This window comes from Semicossyphus pulcher, unplaced genomic scaffold, assembly GCF_022749685.1.
Source record: "Semicossyphus pulcher isolate SPU_LCO1_2020_fin unplaced genomic scaffold, fSemPul1.0.p SCAF_22, whole genome shotgun sequence".
NCBI classification, from domain to species: Eukaryota; Metazoa; Chordata; class Actinopteri; order Labriformes; family Labridae; genus Semicossyphus; species Semicossyphus pulcher.
Window position 1 is genome coordinate 11,673,505 of NW_027211696.1, and position 23,732 is coordinate 11,697,236.

Below are 23,732 nucleotides of genomic sequence, written 5' to 3' on the forward strand. Positions count from 1 at the left end.
AAAGAAAGTAAGGTGGGAAGAAACAAGGAAACAAGGAAGGAAGGAAAGAAAGGAAGAAGAAGGAAAGAAAGAAGGAAAGAGGAAAACAAAGAAAGTAAGGTGGGAAGAAACAAGGAAACAAGGAAGGAAGGAAAGAAAGGAAGAAGAAGGAAAGAAAGAAGGAAAGAGGAAAACAAAGAAAGTAAGGTGGGAAGAAACAAGGAATCAAGGAAGGAAGGAAAGAAAGAAGGAAAGAGGAAAAGTAAGAAAACAAAGAAAGTAAGATGGGAAGAAAGAAGGAAACAAGGAAGGAAGGAAAGAAAGGAAGAAGAAGGAAAGAAAGAAGGAAAGAGGAAAAGAAAGAAAACAAAGAAAGTAAGGTGGGAAGAAAGAAGGAAACAAGGAAGGAAGGAAAGAAAGGAAGAAGAAGGAAAGAAAGAAGGAAAGAGGAAAAGAAAGAAAACAAAGAAAGTAAGATGGGAAGAAAGAAGGAAACAAGGAAGCAAGGAAAGAAAGGAAGAAGAAGGAAAGAAAGAAGGAAAGACAAAAAGAAAGAAAGAACGGAAATAAAGATGGGAAGAATGAAGGAAATAAAGAAGGAAATAAGAAAAAGAAAAAAAGATGAAAAGAAAAACAATGAAGGAAGGAGATAAAGACAGAAGAAAGAAAAGAAAGAAAGAAGGAAGGAAAGAAGGGAGGAAAGAAGGAAGGATAGATCGATGGATAGAAGCAGGACGCCGGCCTACCAGGTTTGAGGCAGCCGTTCACATCAGCTGGACCCCCTGGTGTGATGGAGCTAATGATAGTGCCGAGGTCCGTGCGACCAGAGTTCTCCCCTCCTACAACCTGAAACCCTACAGGACACACAAACACAAACAGATGTAAACACATAAATACACACGGACACATTCAACCACGAAACAACAGGGCAACACGAATGCCATTTATTATACTTGTCAGCTCTGACAGCTGAGAAACAGCAGCTCAGGCAGTGTGAAATTCAGTTGTTATTTCCGGTAACACTCTTACCCAGGCCGTATTTCACATCTTTCTTCAGGTTTACAGTTGTGATTTCTCTCTCTGGAGACGGTAAAGCACTGAGCTTTTTCTTGAGTGAATCTGTGCAGCAGAAAGACACACAGCATTTACTGGATTATACTACAAATACATGGTGTTTGCATGTCATAGTGTCAATTTTGTAATTCATTTCACAGTGGATTTATTGCTATTAATCAGCCCAGGCAGGCATACAGTGCTGTTGGAGGGCCCCTACTTTAGAAAACAAGAAGGGTTAAGCTTGGATGAAAGGGAGGTCATGAGTTCAGTGCCAAGCGAGAAGCTATTAAATGGTGGGACCGAGGCCAGTTTCACAGACAGCCAGCGCTGAGAGGACGGAGACTCAGTTCTGCGTTATATAAGGCCGAATCAGAACACAGAGTTTTGTCTCACCACGCTCGGCTGTGCCATTTTTAGCATTCGGTTCGACAGATTGAAGAGGAGGATTTAGATTGTTAGAAAATGAGCCATGGTCAGATATTATACTGTTAACAATTGTGTTTATGTATCTGGGGAAGTGAAAGAAAGACATTTTGATACATACCATTGACAGAGGCCGGGGCTGAAGGCGTACCAGAGGAGCTGTGCATACTGACACCTGGGAACGGAACACGAGAGGTCAGCAAGGCAATGCTTATTATTATGATACCTTCTTGTCTGCACATTCATAGGCCATATAATAGGAACACAAATGAAGATATCCCCTGCATGATCAGACCATTTTATGTGAGTACTAACTTTTCTTGAACAAAACAAACACAAAAAGTAAACTTAAGACACAATCAAAAGAGAGATTATCAGTGAATAATGTGAGAAATTACAGTTATTATTATTTAATCTCTTTCCTGCCTGGTAACAACTGTTTACATAGTGCTTATACAAGCAGGCCAATTAACTGTAGCATTAAAAGGTAAGGAGAAGGAGAAGGAGGAGGAGGAGAAGAAGGAAAAGGAGAAGGAGGAAGAGAAGAAGGAGTAAAAGGAGAAGGAGAAGGAGAAGAAGGAGTAAAAGAAGGAGAAGGAGTAAAAGAAGGCGAAGGAGAAGAAGGAGTAAAAGAAGGAGAAGGAGAAGAAGACGGAGTAAAAGAAGGAGAAGGAGAAGAAGAAGGAGTAAAAGAAGGAAAAGGAGAGGGAGAAGGAGAAGGAGAAGGAGGAGAAGAAGAAGGAGGAGGAGAAGAAGGAGTAAAAGAAGGAAAAGGAGAGGGAGAAGGAGAAGGAGGAGAAGAAGAAGGAGAAGGAGGAGGAGAAGAAGGAGTAAAAGAAGGAAAAGGAGAGGGAGAAGGAGAAGGAGAAGGAGGAGAAGAAGAAGGAGGAGGAGAAGAAGGAGTAAAAGAAGGACAAGGAGAAGAAAAAGGAGTAAAAGAAGGACAAAAAGAAGAAAAAGGAGGAGAAGAAGAAGGAGTAGGACTTCCTTCCTGATGATCGTATCACCTACCTTGCCGTCATTTGTTTGCTCTTTCGACACTACCAACAGAAGTAATGTGTGTGTGTATATGGAGGGTCAGTCAGAATCCTTACCGACTACATAAGCCTGTCCCGTGTCTTCTATGGACGAAGAGTCGGACTCCTTTTTGGACTTGCTGTGGCTCCAGGCGGGACTGCTGTGGGACACTGCGGCAAATGATCTGACAAGGAAAGAAGTGGAAGGGATTTCCTGCTTAAACTGAACACTCACTTTCATTCTTTGGTACGACTCATGTGTTATTTGTATTTGTTATTATGACTACAGACTTCAGCGCATGTCTTCTGTAAAGCTGACACGAGAGGGAGCAACTAACACTAAAGGCAGGATTGTTAGCAATTAAAACTCACACTGGTTGGCACGGTCTCACAAAAGCAGAAAGGCAGACACGAGGGCGCATGTGCACCCACACACTCAGACCCCCAGAGGCTTAATTAGAGGGTGGAGGTAGAGCACTGTGTGTCTCTGTGGTGTTAGGCAGAGCTATAGTCCCAGTAACACGTCCTCACTTAGTAACCCAAGTCTGTCCTGAAGTGAGCTCGGAGACTGGAGACTTTACAGAGGGCCAACTAATAAACACAAGATGCAATTTCCTTAACTGGAGCTTAAACAAGACTTTAAAAGGGTTAATTAAGGGAGTAGAAATCCATAAAACGCTACAGTTGCTTCAGAGTTTCATGGATGGTAAAGTATTTAAACACCAAAGCAATAAATGTCTGCTTTTACAACCCACTATGGCTTCTTTCAGAACTACTCTCTCTTTACATTTTCACTGCTTTCGACTCACTTGTCCTGTTGCTGTGAGAGTGAGTCCGTGTCTGAGCTGGCTCTCTGCTGCTGCTGCTGTAAGTGAGAGGCCACTTGGTTGGGCTGTGCCTGACTTAGCCTGCTGTGCGACTGGCCACGGTACGACTCGGCCGCCCGGTGCTCTGGAGCCTCCGGAGACTCTGGCATCTGTCCGAGGTTGTGGTGGGAGCGGCTCATTATCCGCGGGTTGGAAAGGACCGTGGAGGCGGCTGGATTGAAACCTGGAAAGTGAAGCTCATCTTGGAGTAATACGGGGCCTGGCGGGGGCTTGTTGAGGGCCACTTCTGAGTAGGAGATCCTCTTCAGGTGGTCGGGGTTGGAGCGGGTAGATAAGCTTGGGCCCAGGCTGCCTGAGCTCACCGTCCTGCCCATAGCGTCTCCACTCCGAGAGTCAAAGGAATACTGTAAGCTGCTCAAGGGGCAGTTCTCTGAATAACAGAAACATACAAAACAGACAACCATAGATTACAACATGACATGGAAACAAGTTAAAATTTTCAGACATGTGTGGCTCCTCGTTTCTCTCCTACCTAGCTCCTGAAGCTCCTGGTTGTTCTGGCGGGCCTTCATCTGCAGGTGGAACTTGTGCTGATCAGAGCAGAGCTGCAGCAGATACTGGCACGTCTTGTTGCTGTCTGTCTGAAACTGGTGCTTAATCCCGTCTGATGTGTTCTGAAGGCAAATCTTCTTTTTCTTTCGGAAGACAAGCGGATGTTAGAGTTAGACGAACAAAAGTGCAACAAAGTGCCACAGTTTTATCTCTGATAACAAAGCACGTACTGCGAAGGAGATCTTTTTTGTCTCCCTCCAGGGGAACCGTAGCACCGGCGTCCGATTTCCGTTAAGGACCTCAAAGATGAGCACCCCTTTGGAGAAGACGCCCAGCATGATGCCTGTCTGGGACCTCTTCTCAGGAAGCACCCGATGGAAATGGACACCATACTCCGTCAGCCTCTGGCTCACCTTCAAGACAACAAATATAGAGTCTTAAACAGAACTGAGAAGAAGATTAAAATACTGAACTTCTCATGCAGACGACAGGTGTTTCCTCCACTAGGTAATCCAATATAAGAGCACTGATTGTTATCTGATAACATTATTTAAAGGGCTGATTTACAACCTCAGTCCTATCATGCTATTATGGGGAGCTAATGCCATTATGGTAGAAATAAAATGCAATTTGGCTCTGTGCCTTTGGAGGACCAGGATGCTTGCTAAACTACACTTCCTCAATCTAGGACGCCTCCGATGTCATGTCTCGTTCAAAATCATCAGATTTCAAATGTAGCCTGCAGACCTGAAGATTTTTTAGACGATCCATCGGTATATTCTCATCGTATTTCAGATTCTGAGCCATTGCCTTCAGCGATCAATGTCCTTGACTGGAAAACAGTAGTATTTCACTCCAGCGTCTCTCGCTGGGCCGTTCCTTTCAGAGGGAGGGGCGCAATGCACGCTGGGTGTTGTAGGAATGTAGAATGGGCGAAACCACGAGCTGTTTGTACAACTTTCTCCACAGCTATGGCGCCAATTTCAAATATTATTGCTTCTAATGATTACAGAGAACACCAGCTTTGACTGACAGGGACTTTTTCCAGGGGAGAATTGCTCCTTTAATTTAGCTCAGTAACATTAGGAAAATAGAGTTTACATTAGAAGACTGTGAATAAAGTGCAGTGGCACAACACAACTACTTTTGATTGTAGCTGACACTGCAATCTTTGCTTTGCAGTCAAAAATAAACCGACATCTACTACTTTTTTAAACTAAATCTTCATTCAGTTTGACACAATTATGTAAAAAACATTAAGTCAATGTGTCTGAAACCATGATGCCTTTATTCTTTGACCCTGCTGACCTTGAGAAACTCGAACTCTGCCTCAGACTCGGACGCTCCGTAGTAGTTGTTGTGAAGTTTTGGCAGCTCCTCCTTGATGGTCGTCTGGTTCACCTTATCCATGACGGATGCTGGCAGGTAGTGCTCCAGTCTGAAATAGGTTTTCCCGTGGAGCTGAGGCAGAGACAGTAACAGCATAAATGTGTTGCTTCTTTAAGATTGCTACATTAAGATTTTTAAGTTTTACAGCATTTTCAGTTTGAGGTTTTTTTATTTTCCTTTTGTTCTACTTCAGATGTGTATATTGAGAAATACTTTAAAATGTATAATTCATTAAAAAAACCACAACACAGTTTTCCATTTTAGTTTAACTCAAGAGGTGTTATGTGATGATAACTCATGAATGTATTTAAGAGGTTCACTACCTCAGGTTGGTAGTCACTGAATTCAGCCTGCAGTGCCAGTGAAGCCAGCACCATGGCATTTTCTGTGTCACAGCGCATCCTCTCCTCCAAGATATCCTTCCTCAGCTGTAGGTAGTACTGATGTTTGGTCATAGCATGCCTGTTACACACAAAACAATCATTTGTTTTCACATCTTAGTCCCCGGAGCGTTTATCACCTCGGGGTGGTTGGTTTAGGTTGGTGTGAACGCCGGAATCGAACTCTAACCGGACCAAGAAGAGAAGTTAAACAGACTTAAAGCAGGACCTAATACAGGAGGCAAACCAAAAACCTGTGCATGCTAACGGGTGCTTACACTTGCAGAGACAGGCAGCAAGATGAGTAGAGGACAGACGAGGGGGAGCGACGAGGAAATGGAAATATGGGCCGACCAAACAATTTCACACGGAGGTGTTCAAACTGAAACACTAAAGGAGAGTGGAACTGATCGAGCTGTGGAACGATGTTGGTTTAAAGTAAAAAAATACTCGGACAACAAAACCTTAAAGTGCACAATCGTGTTGAGTGTGCTCTCTCTCTCTGTTACTGCAGGGAGTTTATGCATGTGGAAATTCTGACCAATCAAAGAGCAGCACTAGTAAAAGCTGCCGTGTGAACACACACCTACTTTAGTAGGGATGCACGATATTATCGGCACGTTATAGGTATCGGCCGATATTGGCCTAAAAATCGGATATCGGCCAACACGCTGATATCCGCCGATATAATTAACCGATAAAATAATGGGCTGCTGCATACTTGATTAAATGCCTGACCTCGGCGCAATGTCCCTGGCGCGAAGAAGACCTGCGCGGCGCAGCGTGATGACGTCACGTGTGTCTACCTGCAGCATGAGAGAGTTAGAAGCCAAAATGTCCGTGGTGTGGAAGTTTTTCAAAGTGTCCGAAATTGAAAGCAAAACTGCTATTTGCAATGACTGCTCAGCTTCGGTGATGTGAGGAGGAGCCAAGGCAAAGTCTTTCAACACTACAAACTTGATTAACCATCTCAAGACCCGTCACCCCGACCGTTGTAACAAATGTGATAAGAGTATCACCATTATACTGTACGCTAATTCTAATACAGAAGAGAGTTGATGATCTCTGCAATTAGGTGTGCGGGGAAAAAATATCGGTATCGGTAATCGGCTAATTGAGTTGTAAAATATCGGCATATCGGATATCGGCAAAAAATCCAATATCGTGCATCCCTAGACTTTAGGTGTGAAAGCGCCCTTAGACATAATAAACCATCACATTGGTCCGTTGTTTTTTAGCAGTGTCTTACTTTAGATTGTCACCTTCTAAAACACACGCTTACTGTATGAGGTTGACGTCATCATGGAAGAATTTGATGCGTAAGAAAAGATTAAAAGGCACATCCGTCTTCTTTTTCTTAGGGTCCTCCTTCCATCCCTCTGGGGCCACTTTGGAGAGTTTGGCATCAGGATCAGCGAAGAAAAACTCATTATCTGTGTGTGAATTGAAGGGGGAGGGAAACGGGGTAGGTGAGAGGTGTCAGAATGAGAGGGAATTAATCAGTGATGTCCGTCTGCTGGCGGACACATAGGTTTTGCATCTTTAATGAGACGGTAGGTGTAGAAAATGAGCTTATATGGAAATATCATTAACCTCTACATTAAAAACTAAAACCTTGTCAGGCATATAAGATGAGGTTCGGTTAAACCTTGCATTTAAAGAGGGGGGAACTCATCTAGAATAAATTACAGTGCTGTTTTAAAAGTCAACACTGGATTCCTGGAAAGTTTTCTTATCTGAGAAAGAAGTTGTTTAAGGTCAGCGTGGATCAGTGACTGAACTAACAATGGGAAACTTTAACAGCCACGCTGAGGTAACAACATGAGCAAAGTCAGTGCACACTCACATCTGAAAATACACAGGAGCAACAGAAAGTACCTCTGAGGTATGCGAGGCCGAAGAGGTGGTGCTCCACAAGCCCGATGTGGGCCACCACCATATCCAGGACATCTTTACACACCGCTTTGATGTCACAGCTCAGCTCCAGCTTTTGGCCATTCAGCAGCACCACGCCCACCTTCCTCTGCACCTCCTCCACCTTCCCACGTTTCTTGTGATAGAGAGAAAAAAAAGTTTTACGAACGGGAAATGAAGCAGCCTCTGCATACATTGGTTGCTGAGCGGCTTAAATTCAAATCCTTACCATTATTGACGAGGGGACAGATAAGGCGACAGGGGGCTCGCTGGCCATCTTGACAAACTCAGGGCCATGGAAGTTCTGCCATGTAAAGATAAAAAGAGTTATTTTACCTAAATCTTCAAGGATCTTTTATCAACCTGAGCCTTCTTTTCAAATACTTCTTTAGCTATTATGAGAAGTGATTGTATTAAAAAAGTAGTCTGTGTGATTCACATCCATCTCCAACTCTGGAGAACATTTTAAGAACTTTCTTTTCTAAACAAAAACACTCAAACTTCAAATTCAGAGCGGCTATTGTCAAGGTAACACAATGGTGATTGAGCCTAAGGCCCACTGATAAAAGCTTTTGCATTTGCAGTATTACAGACTGGGTGTCTGTGGCAACTTTCACAGAAAAAAATCACAAGCTGCACCCGGTTACTGACGCGTTTTCCATCAGCCAGCAGTGGTTGGTCTGCCAGAGAGGGTAGGCGGAGCTAAGCGGCTGCTTTTTCTGGTCTTTGCAAGTGTTGCGAGTAAACAGTAATCTACTATGGCTGAACAAACAAAGAAAAGATCGATGACTACAGATACAACTTCAACAATAAGTGAAAATCCAAAGGAAAAGAAACAAATACTCCAATACTCCTGCAGGCCACCTTTTGACCTCTAGGTGTTGGAGCTTAGTGCTACCGCTAGCTGTTGCCGTAAGAGCTACGGTTACGTGTCAAGAAGGACCAGGGCGACCTCTGCCTCGCTTCGCTCTTCAGCCCCTTACACTCCCACTCGTCTGATCCCTCTTTTTATTTAGGGCTCTCTTTGTAGCTTTTTCCCCCTCCACGGTGCTCCTCCTTTTTGCTTCTTTAGCAGTATATGCGGCAAAGGAGGTACAGGAAATTGTTGGCATAGCTCCTGACTGACGCAACCTCTAACCCTCATTGGTGGTTTGATTCAGATCTGACAAATTTTCTGACAAACTAAATACAAAAGGACGGGCGCCCACAGTCACAGATCAGCAATCCACATCACTTCAATGTAATTTTGTTAGGGAAATGCAACGATCAAAATGTGTTATTTTAACACATTTCTTATGAATTAATGTCGCCTACTGTAGCTTTAAGTATCTGCTCTGATCATCAGATTTATGTGACAACTGCTGATGGGATGTTTTAACTCTTGCGCACACTTCCTTGTTTGCTTTCTGTTATCAAGTATCACCAGAAGCCGAAGAGCGAGATTCCTTTGCTTCAAGTGGAAGGTTTTGTTTTACTGACTGGAAACCCGCCACATCCAAAAATTACATATCTTTAATTTTGACCATAAACACACTGCAGCGAATATGTCTCGCCTGCGAGAGCATAACTCACCTAATAGGAATATAATTGACATGCAGCATTTAAGGTTAACTGCCAGCATCAGCAGATTCATTGCCATGTTTATAACTGGTGTTAACACATTTTCAATTTTTGATTGACGGCGTCGTAAATCACCCTGAACCCAAAAAATCCCACAGGTCCCACAATCCCCTACATTGGTAATCACCACAGGGAGGCTGACATTAATTATATTTTCCAGTCAGCAATTTTGTATTTGCAGAACATCCAAAGTGCGCAGCATCAACAACGTAGTTGCCAATGAGCTCATGTGAGATAAAATAGTACACTCATCATCAAACATTGGATGTAGGGACTTTCTGGAGTTGGATGTGTCCTGTGTGTGTGTTTACATGTCTGTGGCTCTATAGTAATTTGGGATTATTTTCCGATATGCCGATATTTTCCAACCTTTTTGGCCGATTTTGATACTGATATATAGGCACGTTTTTTTCCCAGCTAATTGCAGAGAACATCAAGTCTCCCCTGTAGTGGAATTGATATCCTGCCTACTCTTATTGTAGTGGCCAAAAACATACCGCAGACATCTTGCACCCTTCTTCACGCTTGATGGAAGAGGCATTGTACAAAAGGTCACATGTCTGATCACTTGCGTTTCTGAGCGCACCTGAATGCAGCATCCCCCCGAAACACGGCAGTGAGGGGGACATGCCCGGACTTGTTTACTGCACCTACTACAGAGACATCAGTGATCGCCGATGGACTCTTTTTATCGTGTGTGCGCTCATGAATATGTAAGTTAGTTTTGCACATATGTTTATGTTACACTCTGTTAGTGTTGAGTGTATTTTCTGCATGTTTGATTTTCGGTTCGGTAAAATGACGAGAATGTGAGCTAACTGTTAGCTAGTTAATAGTTGTGAAAGTTTTTTAACTTCTATTAATTGGCTCGAGGTTCTGTGACTTTTTAGTCTTTATTTGCATATTGTTGACAACTTTGCGCAGGTAGTGCGCGCGCACACATAGTAGCATTACGTCAAGCTTATTTAGGGAATCATCGAGCATTTAGGCTGAATTAAAGCGTTGTTTTATTGGCGGAAAATATCGGCAGAAAAATGATATATCCGCCAATGCCGATATGTCGTTTTCAAGCCATAATCTGCAGATACCGATAAGGTAAAAAAAAAGACCCAAATAACTGAGATGATCCTCAAAGGTGTTAACGTCATGAGGAATAATAACCTTGGGTTTGCGAAGTGGTACACTGGAGGTGTAGAGGGGGTCTCGGAGGTCTATCATGGAAGTGCGGGGTGGGACAAGGGGCTCGTCTGCAGGGTAGAGGTTGGCCCTGGACAGCCTGTTGGCCAGGTGGGCCTGGAGCCGCTGCACCTCCTCCTCCTGCTTCTGGAGGAGCAGCTCTGCTCCAACCAGACCTTCATCAGCTGCCCCCTCATAGTGCCTGCAGGGAGAAGAGAAGAAGAGGCGGACTGAATGGAAACTGTTGTTTAATGTCAGATGCCCTGTGGGATTTGTTTCGTTCTTGCTTGCTTTCTTCTTTTGCTTTATCAATAAAATAATTCAAGTACACATAAAATAGTAGCTGGTATGTTTTCTTCTAGCATCAGGGGAGAAGCACCCTGTGCAGTGGGACAGATTGAAAACATGGTTTTTCTGTTAGCAACAGCAGCAGGCAGTTCTCTGTAATGCCAGAGATTAGAGAGATAGAGATTGCTGAATGTGGATGTCACGTTAGATGACCTCACTAGCGAAGCATGGGGCTGACCCTGCTGCGCCACACCAGCTGTGTGTGTGGTCCACAGGGGAGAACAGGACGGCTTCATCATCAGTGGTTTTCCTGTTCGGTGAGGAGTGTGTATACACCTATTTCTCTTGTTATAATAAGCACAAAGCAGCAGATTTTCCCCTATTCATGATCCATTTTTTATACAGCGTAATGAGCTTAAATACAGTTTTTGGAAAGAAATCACAGCCCTGCACCTTGTTTATTAAACTTCCTCCCGTGTACATATGCGTGTGTGTTACCTGAGCCTGTGTGCGTTGTGACTCGTCAGCGACAGGGCATCGTGTTCAGAGGAAAGCGCCAGCTGAGAGCCAAACCTCCTCACCTCGCCTGGTTTCTTAGCTGGGAGAGAAATGGGATTATTAGCAAACGAACAGACGCACGCAAAAAAGGACCGCAGTTTGTTTTCACATGTACACAATCAAACACACCCCTCCTGGGGCAGACACTCACACTGTGGTGCAGATGTACCTGCTTGAACATGTGTTGAAGGAGGTGGAGCAGTTTTTGAGTTAAATCAGATCAAACCAACTCACAACTTTGGAGTTTTGTTGTTAGAAATGTGGACAAAAGATCACCACTGTATTACAGCAGCAATTACAGTATATACTAATAGCCTTTCCATGTCTTAGAAGTTAAGACTTATTGTGTATTTCAATTCCACCAGTATGTCTGCCGGAGCAGTGGTTGGTCTGCCGGAGAGGGTAGGCGAAGCTAAGCGGCTGCTTTTCCGGTCTGTGTTGCGAGTAAACAGTAATCTACTATGGCTGAACAAACAAAGAAAAGATGGATGATGACAGATACAACTTCAAAAATAAGTGAAAATCCAAAGAAAAAGAAACAAATTGGACGCTCAGATGAAGGCAAACAGTCTGAAAGGAAAGCGACCGTCAGCGAGGAAAATCAAGAGTTACAACCGGAGCCAACCGTGGACGTCACACATGCAACACTGTCTGGATATCTGGGAAGTGTGCTCCCGCAATTACCGTTTATCGCCACAGGTGCCGCCAAAGAGAACGAAACTGAAATCTTCGACATTATAACTTTAAATAACAACCTTGTGCACATTAATCAAGTCAAATTTAGTCTAAAAACAAAAGTACAAAAGTGCCTATAGAAGTAAAATGAATAACATCGAGTCATCAAACTCACACGACAGAGGTTGCTTGTATTTTTGTTGCTTAACTCGGACAAATTAAATCTGAGATGATGAGTCTTGCTCAATACCGCAGGCAGAGATTTGATCACCACGTGAAACTGTAAAGCAGCCAGTTTCCCACAGTACTCTGATAGTGTCTGTCAAGGTTTGTTACCTTGTGTAATCTTTCATAGCGAAGAACATGACCTAATTGCATCATTATTACCAGGTGACTGACAAACGGTGACGTGGCATTTACCTGGAAACTAAAGAAACTTTCCAGCGCCTCTGAAAATGTGGATCAGTGCCCTGTGATTTTTCACAGTAAGACAGCGTGGAATCAGGCCTTAAGCACAGTCAGTGGACACAAAGAATATTTTAGCTTTTGCCAGTGGTTTTCCATCTCAGCCTTTGCTGGCCGGAATACTGCTGGTTTTCTTGTCAAATGATTCACTCACTGTTCCAGGTGTAAATCAGCTCTCGATAAGATGGCTTAAGTGAAACCAGAGCGGCTGCACATCACCAGGAACAGGACAGAAGCCGTGTTTTCTTTAGTCTACTGTAATGGGTATTTTATTACTAGACAGGAAGATATGGCTCCTTTGATTTTATTATTATTTTTGCTGCATGCACAGAACCAAGATGAGTTATGTGCGTGTAGCACTAGCCACCTGTTGCTAAAGGGTTTGCACACACACAAATCACATAGCAGAGTAAACCACATAAGAGCCACTCAGAGGCATCCTCTACCTTGCCTGTAGTCTGGATCAGAGGAGGTCACTGAGGGGCTTTCGCTGGATGAGCTGTAGTCGCTGTGGTACCTCTGGTGGGTGTGGACCGGGTCTGAGGGAAGAGGAAAAACCATCAGCACATCTTTTAAGCGTAATATTAATAGGAACCATGCGGTTATACAACAGGATGTCATTTCTGTGAGACGATGAAACACATAAACCCATAAACTTCATGCACATGACAACTTAAAAATGGTTATACAGACTTGTTGTGCTTAAAAAGTGTATTTTTCAACGTAAAACAACACAAAACAAAAAGAAGTTAAACGGTCTTTGGACAGCAGGTGAGCCGACAGGGTGTAAGTCCTCTTTAAACAAGTCTCTTTAAACCCTGCTGAGACCGACAGTAACCCCAAACCAGTCGACGGAGGCACACAGAGCAGGTATTAGTCATGCTGTTGGTAAACACTCTGAATGAGAGACACATGGAACTCACTGAAAAGCAGCTTTTACACAAGTGTAAACAGGCTCGGCTCCTGTCAGGTAAGAAAGCTTTTTGTTCAAGTACAGACCAGCTCACCACAATTATTTGCTTTTCTCTAAGCAGTGCTTCATGAACTCAATAATGCGTTGAAAATCTGAAGTAACACAACATAAACAATACTCGGAACAGTCTGAACTCCAGTCTGACTGGATGGTTCTCAGAACTTGAAAGTCCTGCTCTTCAGTATCAGCTACATAGCTCGAATGAGCGGCATTCCCCAGTCATTGCTCAGACACTTTAGTTTAGAACAGTTTCACTGTGTAACAGACTCGCCTTTGTGATGAGGGCTGTCTAATGGATGCATCTTAAATTAAAAGCATTGTGGTCCAACAGGAATTATAATCTTACCGAGTCTCTCTGTGTAATTTACAGCAGTATACTGTGTCAGCTTTACCAATGTAAATTAAAAACGTAGACATTTGCTACATGCAGTCAAGACTCCTTCACTGTCTGCTGTGTTGCTATACGTGCAGTGTTGATGAATGTAGAGACCTTGAAGGTATCACAACATTATGTAGTGAAGAAAAACATGAAAACTATTTCCGTCACAGGAAATGCCAACAAACTAGGCCAACATTTGTGGGTTGGGCTAAATGGGTTAGTCACTGATGGCCGTCACCCTGTCATCGACAAGGACAACAAACACATGTTGTAACCTTGTGATTTAAAAAGCTGCTGCCGTCCATCACTACTATCAGCACCTCTAAAAACTCTTACATTTGACTCATTTTTATTTTTTGGCTTTTGCCTTTATTAATAGGACAGCTGACGAGAGACAGGAAGTGTGGGGAGCAGAAAGTGGGGGATGACATGCACCAAATGATTAGCTCAATGGGAGTCCAGTCTGTGAGCGGTACGTCGAGGACTATAGGCTCTGTATATGGGCCGCCTGCTCTACCAACTGAGCCAAACCAGCGCCCATTTATAACTCGTGTTTCAATGCCCTTGTTCAGCATTTATATTTTGAAAACGTCAGTCGCCCATTCAGTAAGCAGATCGCCCCGCAATTCGTCAGTAGGGCTCCTGATAGCACCATTATCCCAACTGTTCTTTCCCACTGCAAGCGACCAATTCGCCCACACTTACTCTTTGCTGGTACCTTGTTTGGCGTAAATGGAGGACTCTTTTCAATCCAATCAGCTCCACACAGGGGTGTTTAATTTAACAGTATACATTCTTTTACAGAAAACTGTGAAAATTGGGTTTTAAAGTGGTAATCTTGAAGATCTCAGTTTCGTTCTCTTTGGCGGCGCCAATGGCGATAAACGGTAATTGCGGGAGCACACTTCCCAGATCCGTCCACGGTTGGCTCCGGTTGTAACTCTTGATTTTCCTCACTGGCGGTCGCTTTCCTTTTTAGACTGTTTGCCTTCATCTGAGCGTCCAATTTGTTTCTTTTTCTTTGGATTTTCATTTATTTTTGAAGTTGTATCTGTAGTCATCGATCTTTTCTTTGTTTGTTCAGCCATAGTAGATTACTGTTTACTCGCAACGCTTGCAGAGACCGGAAAAGCAGCCGCTTAGCTCCGCCTACCCTCTCTGGCAGACCAACCACTGCTGGGTGATAAAAAAACGCGTCACTAACTGGGCGCCGCTTGAGAATTTTTCTGCGAATGTCGCTACAGACACCCAGTCTGTAATACTGCAAATGTAAAGGCTTTCATCAGTTGGTGAAATGCTCACTAACAGTGGGCAAGCACAGTAGAGCTTTCAGAGTTCAGACCAAACGCAGAGCAAGTGTTCGTCCCTCCAGATATGTTGCCATAATAAACACCATTCATTAAATCCCCGGAGAAGATTTCTCTGATAGAAACCAACGACCGGCGTTCCAGCTGGCACTCCGAGACCTCCCCCGACCCTACAATGTTTCATGTTAAAATCAAAAACAAGCATAGCATCTTAAACGAGGGGTCACAGCTAATTGAAGAGAAAAACTGTGAAATTATCGATACAATTTGGATGTTTCACTAAACGGGCGAGGGAGCAGAAGGGTTAGCCTGAGGGCAAAGACATGGAGTACATAGTTCCTCCTCTGTGCTCCTCGCCTGTTATTGTTCATTTTCCAGGAAATATAAAATGTTATGTAACAGATGAAGACAAAAGATATACAGAATGAATCAGTCAGTTCTCTTAATCCCTTCCTCTTCCGATACAATTGTACGATTGTAAGTAGCCGGCATGCACACATGCGCATAAATTCACAAGATGACACGAGAGAAAGAAAAGAAGAGGAGGATTTCCAACATGGTCAGCATGGTTTAGCTGTAATCAACAGAAGGGGTTCAATCATAGTTTAATTCTCGGCCTTCGTCTTCCTATTCTGCTCTATTATGACCCTTTCTCAGTATAGAGAATTACACACACTTTCTGAAAAACATAAGAGTATCTTTTCTAGGCAAATCCAACCTGCATTTATCTCCAGGCTTCTCTCTCCTCCCTTTACCTATCTGCTCATTTCCCCCTCCCACACATCCCCGTTTCCTTTTCCCCCACGTTCCCCTTCAGACCTGACACTTTTGACACTTCTGACGAGCTTCCTCTAAGCACACAAACAAGCTCCTATAGGCTATGGCCTTTTGGGGCGTTCAAGCTGAGAAGAGACACAAACTCAGGCTGTGAGGTTGTCTAACGTCTGGTGGTCCCGGGGAGAAAGAAGGAAAGAGAGGCCAAAAAGAACAACAGCTTACAGAAACCCCTTGTTTCCTCAACCTCCCAAGTTAACATGACTCAGTAAAACAACAAACAGCGTGAACTCTGAAAGTCAGGTTCAGAAAAAAAACCTCCTCTAATGGAAAATGTCTATTTACAAAATTCCTAGAGTGCTTGTGAACCTTGAGAGAGCTTCCTGGAACTGAGTCAGGCAGCTGATTAAAACGGCTCATGAATAAACTTAATGGTCAAAAGCTTTTCATACAAAATACTATAATCTTTTCCTCCATCAACAAACCAAATGTGATATAATTAAAACAAGTTGGGGCCGGGTCTTTCATGTCTCCTTCCAGCGAGGCTGCAGTGTTTGGGATTGTTGTCCAAGCCGGACCTGCCCGGGTCCAAAGCCGCATGACCTGCCGGAAAAGTCCAATAATGTTTGGAATTCCCTCATCCGCTACGCATGACTCCAATTACAGCCTCTAGTTCTGCAAGGGAAGTTTCTACTGATTGAAGCACCTTGGCACCATGAAGGTGGGAAGGTGGAGGAGGAGGGGGTGAGACAAAAGGGGAACCAGGTATAAACATGCCCATGCACACACATGCATGCACACGCACAATGTTTAGTTATGCTCATGTAATTCAGTCGATTTGCGAAACACACGCACACACACAGAAGGCAGAAAAAAAAAAGCAGTGTGTAAGTGGGTGAAACCTGAGAGCACTGACCACTGCTGCGCCATCACTTTCCTGCAGGAAAGAACAGAAAAAAGTAAGAGAGAAAGAAAGAGAGAGGGAGGTCGCTGCCAAGTAACACATCCACGAGGCCCTGCAAATGGTCTGTGCTCAATTAGGCCCCATTCATACTCTCGCCAAATAGCTCTGGGATAGAAGACAGAAATATTTTGGCTCGGCTTTTTTAGTCGACCTCAGTCAGTTCTGATGGGAGTAAAGATTCCTTTGTGTCAACCATAATTTTATATTAATCTGAAGTAGGGATTGCACGATATTGGAGTTTTTGACGATATCGATATGCCGATATTTTCCAACCTTTTTTGCCGATTGCTGATTTCGATACCGATATATTAGGCAGTTTTTCCACCTAATTGCAGAGAACATCAAGTCTCCGCTATAGTGGTATTGATATTATTGTAGCGGCCAAAAACTGACAGATATCTCGCACCCGGCGTTGAATAAAATGTCACATCCCTGATCGCTCACGTTTCTGAGCGCACCTGAATGTAGCATCCCCCCGAAACAAGTCAGTGAGGGAGACATGCCCGGACTTGTTTACTGCACCTACTACAGAGACATCAGTGATCGCTATGGACTCTTTCTATCGTGTGTGCGTCCATGAATATGTAAGCTAGTTTTGCACTGATGTTTATGTTTCTCTCTGTTAGCATCCGCTTTAGCCGTGAGTGCTTTTTCAGCATGTTTGATGTTGTTATGTCCAGTAAAATGAGAATGTGAGCTAACTGTTAGCTAGTTAAGAATTGTGAAAGTTGTTTAACTTCTTTTCATTGGCTGAGTTTCTGTAACTTTTTAGTCTTTATTTGTGTATTGTTGAGAACTTTGCGCAGGCAGTGCGTGGGCACACTTGCGCCGAGTTAATGTCGTAGCATTACGTCAATCTTTTAAGGGAATCATCGAGCATTTAGGCAGAATTAAGGCGTTGTTTTGTTGACGGAAAATATCGGCAAAAAAATGACATCTGGTGATACTGATATATAATTTTCAAGCCATTATCTGCAGATACCGATAATGTGCCGATATCGTGCATCCCTAATCTGAAGCTTTAGTCACCAAGCATACATCAAGATAATCCTCTCTCTGAGCAGGCCCATACATACACCATTTGGGACAATAAATAGGGGCTTCCTTCCTGTCTGATTTTCAGCTCCTCTCTTCACACCATCATATGAAATAAAAAATGCCTCTGATTACAATCAGCACAAGGCCAAAGAGGAGGGAAGCAAAGAAAGGCAGGACTTGCTGGGGATGAAAAGCCACAGTCGAGAGGAGAAGAATGCCTTTGGTCGGTGGCTCGGTCAGCATTAAAAATAGCTGCCAAAAAAGGCAGGAAGGCTGGAGGTCGGAGGGGGCTGGAGATCGGGGAGTTTGGGAAACCAGCAGGAAAGAGAGGTAGAAGACAGTGCTGTCATTATATGAAGCCGATCATGCTCCTCCGTCGGCCGCAGATGGTCAGCAGATCCATACAGCTACTTGTGAGCGTGTGCGTAATACTCGCCCGCCTGTAGAGACTTTACCAAGAATGCATTAAGCTCTAAGGGAAAGCTCTTGGGAATGACTGCCGAGGTGTCAAACAATTGTGCTGTGTGTGTTTGTGCTCGGTGTAAGCATGTGATTAGGTAAAGGTTGTTGTTTGCGTCACACATGTGTATGTTTACAGTCATGTAAAGAAAACAGAGTAAGAGATTCGGTTATATAGCATGTGTGACAGTTAGCAGCAGGCTAGAATTAAGCTAGCCTGTAATTAGAATCAGCCATTTGGAAACCTCTGCACCAGTGACTCATACATTCTGTCTAAACACTGCCGCGCAGCCACCACCAGCGATATCTCATTCAAGCCGGCAAGCGCCCAGCTCCCATCCCACATGGTACTTACAGACAGACAGACACACAACCTGTAACTAGCGTGAGTCTGTCTGCTCACGTCATCCCATTCGCTGTCACATTTTCACCCCTCGGATCGGATCAGCTGACGGCTCCCTGCAGCCTTTTCACACTAAGCCGCTTCATTGCCTGGTAAATTCATTTTATGTCTATTTTTTTTTTTTATTACAAAGCTGAGCCCTCGAAAAGCTGATTTTATTCATTGTCTCAGTGGCAGACTTAAGCTGGGTACTTCTGCGGGCACATAAAATCGATGGTTCTTTAAACGCCAAAGCCCACTCACTACATGTTCTGACAAAGCACCACACGTTACACAACAATGACACATGATCAAGCTCAGACTTTTCACCAGAATCCCATTATCCTTCCATACTTTCCCCCTAAACGATCTGTAGCAGAAAAACAGGCTGAACGCGCTTTGTGCATTTGGGAAAAGAAGAAAAGGGTCCAGTCATCCAATCCAAAAGAACGCTTGAAAGACAAGTTCAAACACTGACTAAGACAGCATGAGTGTGCGAGTGTCTGATTGTTGATTTGGAAAAGTGACAAGTTCAGCAAATTCAGATGTCAGAAAGGTGTGGGGTAGAGGGTTTCCAAAGCTTTTTGACTATCTGACTTTCACCTCTGATGGAGGATAAAAGCTGCCTTAAGGGAAAGGACCTCTGTGAGCTAAGGAACAGTTTCATTTAAATACTTTTTGCATGAAATATGGTTTGTAAATTTCACAAGAAATTCCTCCCACATAAGCCCTCAACCAGAAGGACTGAGGAATGAAAATATCAAAGCAGGTTTATTTGAAGTTGGGAGTGAAAAGAACGTCCCCTCTTTATTGCGAAGATAGTTGACTCACCGTCCACTGCTTGCCTCAGCACCTGTAGTTTCCTCTGTCTCTCCTTTATCCTGTCGTAGGCGCCGGGGAGGCCTGAGCCTACCGACTGCGCGGAGTGGTAATGAGGCTTCCTACTCTTTAGTCCAGCAAACTCAGAGTAGCGAGAATCCCTCTCCCTGGATGACCGTAGAGGTGATTTGCGCCTGCCTATGGAGTGGGTGCTTATGGCACTGCTGCCCCTCCGTGCGTCCTCCAAAGCCCCAAAACGAAGAGCCTCAGGGTCAATGTAAGCCAAGTCCACAGAGGAAGCCCAGGTCTTCCTGGCCTGACTCGGGCCCAATTCCCCACCGTGGAAGGGTAAGGACCTCCGGTCCAGCTCTACAGGCCGGCCCTTTTGCTGGGGGTGAAGGGGGTGCAAGTAGGGATAGGAGTGCTGGTGCTGGAGTGAGGGGGGTCTGGGGTAGAGTTCTGTGGGGGATTCAGAGTTGGGTAGGGAATACTGTAGAGCTGCCCCCTCATCCCCCTTCAACAGGTCCTGGATTGGAAGAGAGCCCATGGAGCGACTGAGGCCCCGGTTCAGAGACGTCTGCTCCTGAGTCCTGGCTCGGTATCGCTCCAGAACTCTGGGGGCAGCACTCCTCCCTGAGAACAGGAGACAGTTTTATTAAGTTCACACTGAAGTTAAATATTTTAGCTGGAATAAAAATATTATAATGAACCCAACTGTGAATGGAGAACAATACTTTTCCCTATTTTAATACAGACAGTATGAAAGATGACCTGAAAACACTTCATTCCCAGAGGATAGCCTCATTAATAACACTGCTCATTACATTAGGATGAGAGGAGGACCTAGAGAGGGATTAACAAGGATTTAAATTTGAATAAATACTGTACGCCTCATTACGCCTAAGTGCCTGTCCAAACTGGCATCCATTTCTAACAGCATCAACATGACAGAGCAGCTGAAACACTGTAGGCTTCCCCTCCTCTGCCCTGATACCCCGGCGCGGCCTCCACAGACTGAGCACATGCAGGGGCCTCTCATGGCCCCTCTCATCAAAGATGTAATGCAGACAAGCAGTAAACGAATGATTGGGTGGGCATTAGAGATAGACCGATATGGTTTTTTCAGGGCCGATACCGATACCGATTATTAGTAGTCAAGGAGGCCAATAACCGATATTTGGAGCCGATATTCATTTGGAGTAAAAGTGAAAATATTGGCGTCAAAATATTGAATAATACAAACTCCAACACTTAACTTTGTTTAAATGCCTTTAAGCATATGTTTATTAAACAAACAAACAAAAAGCGCAGGGAGTTCCCAGGGTCAGCAGCATCTCTTATAAAGTTAACTGAAAATTTTAATAAATAAATTAATAACTTCCTGAAGCTTTATAAAGTAAATAAAACAAAGTTAAATAAAATTTGCAGAGAAATGAACTTTTATCAGCTGTCAGATTAAAAAAAATGCCGATAATTGGCCCGGCCGATAATCGGTCTGTCCCTAGTGGGCATCGAGTATGTCCCCAGATACCCCCTTAAGTCATAATAGGAGATGTCAAGCACAAGATGTTATGATTGACAGCCCTGCGCTGCTTACATAACATCTAATACACTAATGCAGGATCATAGATGCATGTTTGTGTGTGCTGGGTGCATTTCCTTCTTGTAGCCACTTTATGTACTTATTTCAACACTTTAAATCAAGCCCCATTGTTTCTCCATTATTTGTTTGATTAGACGGTATTTAATGAGAATTAGTAGCTTTCTGTGCTACAGCCCCAGGGAGGGAAATTAAGCAGCTGTTAAAGGCACATAAAACGCATTAATTTGTAAGTAAACTAATCACAGCAAAAGGAAAAGCAAATTAAGAAACATGGCGTAGTGCTGTTGACCTTACGAGGTACCAGGGATTTCTGCAGAGTGGGTTTTGTTCTGTAGCCAGTTCCCCCAGTCATTAAAGAGACAGACAATAGAACATACTGTGCAGTGTGCAACAATAATGATCTATCACTGTGTCTTTCTATAAATAGAATAATGGGTGTTTTTCTTTAACCGTTCGTGTTTGACTTCCCAAAGAAGCCGTATGTAAACTCTGTTAGTGACAGCTCTGGTTTAAGAGAGAAAGACATAAACAGGAGGCGAACATGTGCACGAGTCAGCACAAAAACAAGAGGAAGAGACGCAGGAACGAGGGAGCAGAGGGAGACTTTAAGTCCGCTGCATGTGGTGGTTTAATCTACAAAGCATATGCTTGGTCTTAACAGGGGAACACATCAAAGACAGACAGGCCGTCTTCCTAGGAAGCACACGAGGACTAGATTGAGCAAAAAAGGTGTTTCCCAACAGGAAGTCTTTTGTTTTCCAGCGAAAAGTTGCGGGGGGAAGCCGTCATATGAGTGACGAAGACGATGTAGAGTAGCGGACTTAAAGGCAGAGACAATGACTGCAACTTTAAAGGGCTGGCGTAAAGTGGAGAGAGAAGAGAGCTGCTCCTTGAGAGAAAAAAAATTTCTTTGCATGTACTTTCCCTAGGGCTGGCTGGTGCTCAACCAGGGAAACAAAGCACTAATACAAACAGCAGACAGGCAGCTTCACTGGTGATTCCAAAATATGCATCTGTAATCAATGCCATGCCGTGCTTACATAATCGGTACAACGAAGCCATGTTTGTGCTAGACTTTCCTTTTCCTCGGCCTGGAAAAATGCCGGAGCTCTCTCTCAGAAACCACTGGGAAGATTTGCTCATATTTTCCTGAATTAAATGCGATTCGAGGTTTGCAGTGCGTTGCTGCTCGTGTACTTTCGATTCTTTCCCACATACTTAGAAAGTGAGGGTGTGAGTGATGAAAAGCTTCAGAACCAGGGGACGGCATTTACATCCAATCTGCTTTTAATATACGGCGCATGAATATTCACTAAATCTAGCATGTGAGCAGAACGTCCAACTCAATCATAACAGCGATTTATCATTTGAATACAGGAACAGATTTCCCTCTCTTGACCTCATGATAAAAACCGACTGTTCTTTTATCAGAACAGAACGCACTTATCTAGGATTTGTCCTTGTTCCAGCCTCCTTCAACTCAAGCATCAAAAGAACATAAGAGAACAAAAACAACAAGTGCTTATGAAGACTTCCAGACACCTTTCTCATGAACCATTGGCAGCCAAGAATTCTGAATCACTTTCCTTTCAGTTCCTTTGACATCACACCGAGCAAATACAATCCTAGCTGCTCTGTGTTCAGCGTGTGTGTGTAAGAGCAGCTCATCTTACCTGAGGGCAAACCTTTGCCCCTCAGCCTCTCCCGAATCTCCTTACTCCGCTCAGGAAGAGACTCTCTATCAGTCAGCAGACCGTCCAGCTGAGGGGGGAAAAAAACAGGACGGAGAAGGGAAAGAAAAACAAAGCAAGACAGAGGGAGGGGTAAAAACAGGAGTTAGAGGTTTATTCCTCCTGAGAGTCATCCGTCCGGAAATCATTTTCTATCAGCACGAGCCCCATCATCTGTTGTGTAATTCAACAATCCAACTGAGCTAAGTCTTTTAACAAACGCTCAGCTAGGATAAAGCTTAAACTGCACGCTAGCCAAAATAAAAAATCGGCTACTAGAATTATGTTTCTGACCTAGATTAAAAACAAACCGCATACCTGGGAAAGGCTGCCCAGCACCAGCCGGACCAGTTTTCTGATATAGGAGAAGGGAGGGTCGCAGTTGGAGTTTCGAATGTGTTTGCTGCAGATGTCCAGCACCGTGCGCAACGACATTCGACTCAACGTCACATCATCACACATGTTGAGAAGCAGGCTGTTGAGGTGCTCGCCCAACTTCATAGGCTGCAGAGCAAAATACAAAAAGATAGTTAACATACAAGCAGTGACAAGGCCAGTATGATGTGCTTTGTTATAACACAGATATCAGAGTAAGAGATACTTATAACGACTTCCATTATATCCTTTAAAGGAGGCTGAACTCAGCCTGGCCTCCATGGCACAAACAGTTACAATCAGTTACTTTATATGGCCTTCTACTCCAGGAGCTGGTTTCACAAAGATAGACTTTAACAAGGGCGAGATAAAAATAGTCGGGCTTCAGATAGACGTCTAAATTCAGCTTAGTTCTTGACTATCTTAAGCAGGACTATGGTGCATTGATTTCAGGGTAAATTAAGACTTTTTTCAAAAAACAAAAAAAAAATGGCCGACAGAGTAACCGCATCTAACCTCTCAAGTCCGTTAACCCCAGCAGGAAATATTGGAGGAATTCAACAGTTTAAACAGCATTTTAGTTGGAAAACAGTGAACAGTGCTAATCCAAC

The 23,732-nt window shown here is 43.8% G+C and overlaps 1 protein-coding gene across 1 annotated transcript in view; it reads right to left on the reverse strand.

Annotated features, from left to right (window-relative positions):
- The window catches only part of ptpn13 (protein tyrosine phosphatase non-receptor type 13), a 55,081-nt gene that overhangs the window by 15,207 nt on the left and 16,142 nt on the right, over positions 1–23,732 (reverse strand). The window contains exons 5-22 of the mRNA XM_069673027.1: positions 23,065–23,250; positions 22,690–22,777; positions 19,426–20,046; positions 12,765–12,857; positions 11,119–11,218; positions 10,318–10,534; positions 7,766–7,840; positions 7,501–7,672; positions 6,905–7,055; positions 5,566–5,704; positions 5,162–5,314; positions 4,084–4,266; positions 3,834–3,996; positions 3,284–3,731; positions 2,553–2,659; positions 1,580–1,633; positions 1,009–1,098; positions 726–833 (exon numbers count right to left, since the gene is read on the reverse strand). Of these exons, the coding sequence (XP_069529128.1) occupies positions 726–833; positions 1,009–1,098; positions 1,580–1,633; positions 2,553–2,659; positions 3,284–3,731; positions 3,834–3,996; positions 4,084–4,266; positions 5,162–5,314; positions 5,566–5,704; positions 6,905–7,055; positions 7,501–7,672; positions 7,766–7,840; positions 10,318–10,534; positions 11,119–11,218; positions 12,765–12,857; positions 19,426–20,046; positions 22,690–22,777; positions 23,065–23,250 (3,148 nt within the window). The remainder of the gene's footprint in view (positions 1–725; positions 834–1,008; positions 1,099–1,579; positions 1,634–2,552; positions 2,660–3,283; positions 3,732–3,833; positions 3,997–4,083; positions 4,267–5,161; positions 5,315–5,565; positions 5,705–6,904; positions 7,056–7,500; positions 7,673–7,765; positions 7,841–10,317; positions 10,535–11,118; positions 11,219–12,764; positions 12,858–19,425; positions 20,047–22,689; positions 22,778–23,064; positions 23,251–23,732) is intronic.